At 39.5% G+C, this 6,095-nt stretch overlaps 1 protein-coding gene across 1 annotated transcript; it reads right to left on the bottom strand.

The window, feature by feature from the left end:
* Positions 1 to 316: 316 nt before the first annotated feature.
* On the bottom strand, positions 317 to 5,800 carry LOC104464845 (ES1 protein homolog, mitochondrial-like; the record flags this gene model as incomplete). Its single annotated transcript, XM_010077683.1, has 7 exons — positions 317 to 687; positions 1,304 to 1,460; positions 1,794 to 1,886; positions 2,737 to 2,856; positions 3,223 to 3,336; positions 4,099 to 4,151; positions 5,654 to 5,800. Coding segments are annotated over 7 exons (813 nt in total), but the record flags the coding sequence as incomplete, so codon positions are not given.
* Positions 5,801 to 6,095: the final 295 nt, after the last annotated feature.

The following is a 6,095-nucleotide window of genomic DNA, read 5'->3' on the forward strand; positions in this document are numbered from 1 at the left end:
TTGAAATGGAAAACCAAAACATTAATCTTTTAATTAACACCAAGCTAAATTAAGATGTGGAAGATCTCTATTCCCTTGACAGCTGATCCCAGCTTTTAATTCACAGATACAGGCCTGAGCACATAAACCTTGAATCACGCACTAAATTCACTTTACTCCCATTCCTCATCCAGTAGATGTACCGCTACTGCATCTGCTGTGTCCCTGCAACGCATCTGCTGTCAGCTTCTGAAAGGGCCTTCAGTCTTTTTGCCCCCACAGAAATAAATGATTTGACACTGGTGCATCAGGAGGATTGGTTTCAGAATGCATTTATACAACTCTCTCCAGCTGAAAAAGCTCAAGAAAATGCTCAGTGTCTCAGGCCATACTCCTTGTACTCCGTAAGTCCTTCTGCAGGCCCTTCTCTCAGAAAGGGCATGGAAAACCCTGCAGCTGGGAATCAATCAGCTTCATACCAGCATTCACTAGAGCGTGAACAGGACAAGCAGGTGAAAATGTTTCCATTGGTCCATATTGTATTTGATAATACACCCTAAATTTAAACATTTCTGATTTTTATTTGCCAGTTAATTTTAGCACATTCTTTACCATGGCCCCAATGCCATCAAAGATCTTATGTAATTCTGTTTCACACATAAATGCTGGGGTAGTCACCACCTTGTTTTTTGTATCCACATGAGCTTCGTAAAAGGGAGTTAAGGAAAACACAGCCTAGGTTCACTTCAAGATGCTGTCTGCAAAATAAACCATCACTGACAAAACCTCACAACTCCACTATTCTATTAAAAACACCTCCAAATATATTATACCACCCATCTGTAAAGACATCTGCAACCTGTAATCCAAGATTCTAGAACCTACTTTTGTCAGAAATACAAACACTGCAAGAGCAATCTGTGGGAATGCTCCGAAACACAAGAGAACCAACAAAATTTACTGACTGTAATAAAATGTCTCTGAGTACAGTTTGATTATAGTATTAGCCTTCAGGAAAATAAAATAATCTCAAAGAGAACTGACCAGTTGTAACTCATGCCAGTTTTACATGCAAATTCAGTTGGCATTTACTGCATTATTGGGTGTCCAAGGGAGTTCTATGGCAACGACTGAGAACAACTTCTAACTACACAGCTGTGTACAGAAGACCATGTTTCTAATCATGCACTGTATCACATGCTATCTGCTACACACTGTGTATTCCCACTAAACTGTAAGTGCAAAAGCACAGATCCTGCATGTATTCATTAGTTTAAGGACACATTACTAAACCGTCAACATGGAAATTAACAGGAAAGGATATAGTTACTTCTTTCACACAATGCTTTGCTCCCAGTTCTTTAATGGCTCCTGCCGTTCCAGCATAAGGCCACTTGCCACCTTCCTCTTCTTCATGGCCCACAGTTACTTCAGCACCAGAGAGAACCTTTGCTGCCAACACTGGTGAAATGCAGCAAAGACTGCAACAAAATGAATTATAAGAGTGATTCTACAACAGCACTCTATTTCCAGACTTGGTCATAATGGAAAAGATTCAAATGGACACGGTCTTACAAATCTGAAAGACATCACAAGGCAACTTCCACTCAGCATTTTCTTAGCTTCTTCTTTGTCAAACACCTACACGCATACGCATCTTGAAAAAGACATTTAAAAAAATAAGCTACTGCTGATAAAAAATGGAACACGCTTTTTCTGGTTTCAACAATAACAGCCGCACATTTCAACAAAACGTACGTTGTCTCCATGCCCCCGTACTATCACACGAATACCCCTCCAACTAACATACGTACCCAATAGGTTTGCCTGCTTTGTGGAAGTCTTTCAAGACACGCTCAACTTCTGTATTCACCTTGCAATCTTTCCCATCAACAGCAAACGTAGATCTGCCACAACAAGAAACTTTATACATACCTCAGTATACACTCACAAATACACTTAAAAGCCTGTCTGCCCTGAGACTGGCTCTCAAGGGTCATCACAAATTTAATAGCTTCTAAAAGGTGGCTGAAAAAGCCTGGAGTTGATCATCAATGCTTTAACCAAAATGACTCACTTCTAAGGCTTTAGTATGTCAGAAAGTTCCTTACTTGATATAAACATCTAGAAATAAGAACTACCAAAATGAGCTCTCTAGGATCATTGAGAAGTGGAACAATAACATTTTCAAAGAAGAAAAACACCTAAGAAAAGGGAGATAACGTTGTGTCTCAAAGCCATCAAAATGGAAAGTCAATAACAAGATAAGGAGTATTCCACATGGCTAACACTTTTTTCCGTCCTCTTTTTTTTGAGCTAGCTGTTGTTTTATCATTACTAATGCAAGAGGGGACTTTTTGGTAGGCAGACATGAAGAAACTCAATAATAACACTACGAACATCTGAAACTATTGAAGTTTTATCTTCACTTCCCTCAGTCAGGCCCAACAAGAATCACCACGAGGGTGGGGGAAAAAGGACTTCTTGTGCATTATCTAAACTCCAGAACTCTCGACAACATTGTTCGGAAAATTTAAAACGCGACAATGCCAATACAATAAGAATTAGGACTGGAAACCATCACAAACAGCACAACTTAACTCCAACATGTTGAAAGTTTTCCTTATGAAGTAGTGGTAACACATGTAGTAAGGCCATTCACTGCTTCCCGATTTTATTGTGAGAATCAGTTGATGATGAATAGTTAGTTGATCATGACTATTTAGTTGTGGAGTTTAATGCTTAGCTGCCACTCACAAGTTTTTAGCAGCTCCAAATCCACCAGGGAATATCACAGCATCATGGTCTGCTGTAGTAAGCTTAGCCAGGCTTGCAATTTTACCACGAGCAATCCTTGCCGATTCCACTAAAACATTCCTTGAAGAACCAAAAATAAAACAATGAGATTAATTAACCGTTTCTGCACAGAAGAGCATAAAGAAAATTTTGGCAGAGGAAGGGGAGGAAGGGAAGAAGAAAGAAGAACAGCAGCACTTAATAACTGAAGGCATTGATGCTTCTGAAATACTACTACTAGGAAACATAGGCATTAACAGACTGTATATAATCAACTCCAGAAAATTAATTTAATATTTTCTCTCCAATCAAAATACTAGGTAGCATAAAGCTACTAAAGCCAGTCAGCAAAATGCTGCAAGTGCACTTACATGCTGCTATGTCTGAAGAATGCCTAAGGGAATGAGGCTCAGCAGTCATGGAAAACACATTAAACACAGACTTTACCTTGACTCAGCTTCAGCTGGTTGCCCTTTACTGTGGTCAACAACATGCATCTGAGGAACATCCGGAGCATACATCTGAACCTCAGCTCCTCCACGACTAAGGTGTACCAGTATGCTACAAAAACAAGAGACAAAATGCGATGAAAACCTTATAAGAGAGGCTTTATCTGGCCCCTAAATCTTGCTAAAAATATTCCGCCACCTGATTTTGAAAGAAGAGGAAAAATACACATCCTACCAAAGCACACTGAGCACACGGCAGCAAAATTCCTGTATGTAACACCAAAGTGCAAAGCAGAACAGAAAGCCTGTTTGGAGGCAGGGTCAGGTAAGCTAAAGACAAGTCACTTTGTTCAGTGCTCTTACGCAGGCAACCAGGAACAATAAAAACTTCCTTTTGCATTGCAAGGCCCCAGATGTTATAGAAGAGTCCTACAATTAACGTACCTATATCTTAATTTAATCTAGGTCTAGGTACATCTCTTAGCAATTAACACTAAGAGTTAATAATTCAACTTGAGTATTAAGAATTCTAGTGTTAGATTTAGCTCCAGGAACAGAAACTCAAAGTGATTATGAAATGAAGTCTTTACTTAACTCTCTTGAGATTGATTCTGGAACTCTGAATTTGTGTTTCTGAATGAAAGACAGTCTCTCTCAAACTCACTGCTCTGGCGTCACATGCACTGTGCTGCATGTTTGGACAATCACTGAGTACTGCAAGAATGCAGCCTGAGCTCCCAGTTACGCTGTGCAAAAACTGTGAAGCTTCATCATACATCTCTCAGGGCAAGTTTGATGGCCAGAGAGAGCAAAACTGAATTCAACAGACAGCTGTAACATAAAGGAGACTTTTTTGGAGCATAAAGCAACTTACGCTGAGGCCTCATGGATTTCTGTGCCATCGTAGACACCACAACCAGACAGGACCTTCAGTAAGAAAACCAAGAGAGTATTTTAGATGATACAAAGCTTCCTACAGGATCTTTCACTAGTCTCGGAAGATGTTTAAAAAAAAAACCACAACAACAAACCTCCCTCCACCCCGCAAGAAAACCAACTTAGCAGCAAGCTCTTTCCTAAGTCACTCAGCATCATTATATTAGCACTGGTGTTGCCATTTGACAACTGCAGAACTGACATTTCCTATTTATAGCCACCCATCCCAGGTCTCGGAAATAACTCATTTATTTATTGGCTTGCGCATTTATTCCTCAGATAATAAACTGCCATGACATCCTTAGGTATGTTTTTATTGTGCATGCAATGAGTTATTCTGAGTGTCATACATCTGTTTATGAAGGGCCTATATCCATATAAAATACCTTCTCATCCAGACACGCATCAAACAGAAGTGGAATAGAAGTGCACTTCAAGGTGGCACTTAGAATAAACTATTTTACCTGGTGCTGTATTTTGTCTGAGGATCTGCATCAGAGATCAACAGCTAAATCACTTCAAATCCCATTATGCTATATTAACCATACTTTTCCTTATAGCTATGATAATAATACTTTCAGTTTGTTTATACACACTGGAGAACAGAAAGGACAAAGCAATTAGCTATCCTTGTGTGGGTGGAGAGAGTCTTTCACAAAGCAGAAGAAAGGAGAAAAAACATTTTAAAAAAACACAGAAAAAAACAACAAAATAAAACCCAAAAATCCAAAGGATTGCCTAGCTCCTGAAAGTACATATATGAACTCTTATGGGGTTTTTTTTGTTTGCTTGTTTGTTTTGAAAGAAAAAAATCCAGTTAAAGAGAGTTCATTTATTAACTTTACTTCCTTCCCTCCTGGTTTTATCTCAGTTTTTAGAAGCTTGAGAGTTTTTAATCACAGACACATAAACAGAAACCCACAACTGAAACTGTCCTAGTTAGAAAAATTGGACTCAAGGGGCTTTCACACCATAACACCCAGTCCTCTGTTCTCACAGGTGTGACATCCTACCATCACTTCACCAAATGCATAAGATCCAACAATGTTCTTCTGTCCGTGTCAAACCTAACCACAGTTTTGCTGCCCTGATACTTAACAGCTGCCTGCTACTTTACAACTTTTTATCTTTCATTTAATTTAGACTGAATAAACATACAATCAACTGTGCTAAAGTTATCTTCTGTAAGCAATGCTTTTTATATGTTTTTGAAACTCACTGAAACCAAAGTACTAAAACAGTAGCCTCTTCTGTTATTTCAGTACCTGCTTAGTGACAAATGTGTCTTCTACTATAGTCGGAAATTTATGTCACTAATCTCAACAAGTAACATTTGTTTTCCACTCTTCATTTAAAAAGCTGTGATTTGCTAAAATGACAGCATTCCTGGTAAGTTACAGTTTAGACATTTGGACTGGCATTCTGCCCGTTCCCGAGCCAACTCTGCCCCAAAAAGATTTCTCCATGCAGGTAACACCTTCTTATTTCTTTACATTTGATGCTGTCAAGACCACGCAAAGCTCGATCTCCAAAACTGTATTAATTTGGGATGCTATCCACAGCCTAAATTTTCCTTTGACAACCTGTAGCTCCGCCATGTCCTCACTTTCTTTTGTATTTTTAACATACTCTACCCCTTCCTGCAGAAGAGCATAACACAGTTAAAATATTTTTTGTATACTGCCAGTACCTCCCCCAACTACACTATAAATTATTTCAGGTTCTTTATAACTCAATGCCAGGCCAATAACATCTAGACAGAAGCCAACTTTTACGTGCTTCCCCACTCCTAGTCTGGCTTCCTCCGAGTTACTCAATTCTAAACAGCTTTATCTCCCCGACTTCAGCCCCTCCCAAGGCTTTCCAGCTGCCGCAGCCACCCGGGCAGTCTTTCCTAGGCCCGACACCACGCCAAACCCCCCTCCCACCATGCCG

The sequence above is a fragment of the Pterocles gutturalis genome, unplaced genomic scaffold, assembly GCF_000699245.1.
Source record: "Pterocles gutturalis isolate BGI_N339 unplaced genomic scaffold, ASM69924v1 scaffold6058, whole genome shotgun sequence".
Classification (NCBI taxonomy): Eukaryota; Metazoa; Chordata; class Aves; order Pterocliformes; family Pteroclidae; genus Pterocles; species Pterocles gutturalis.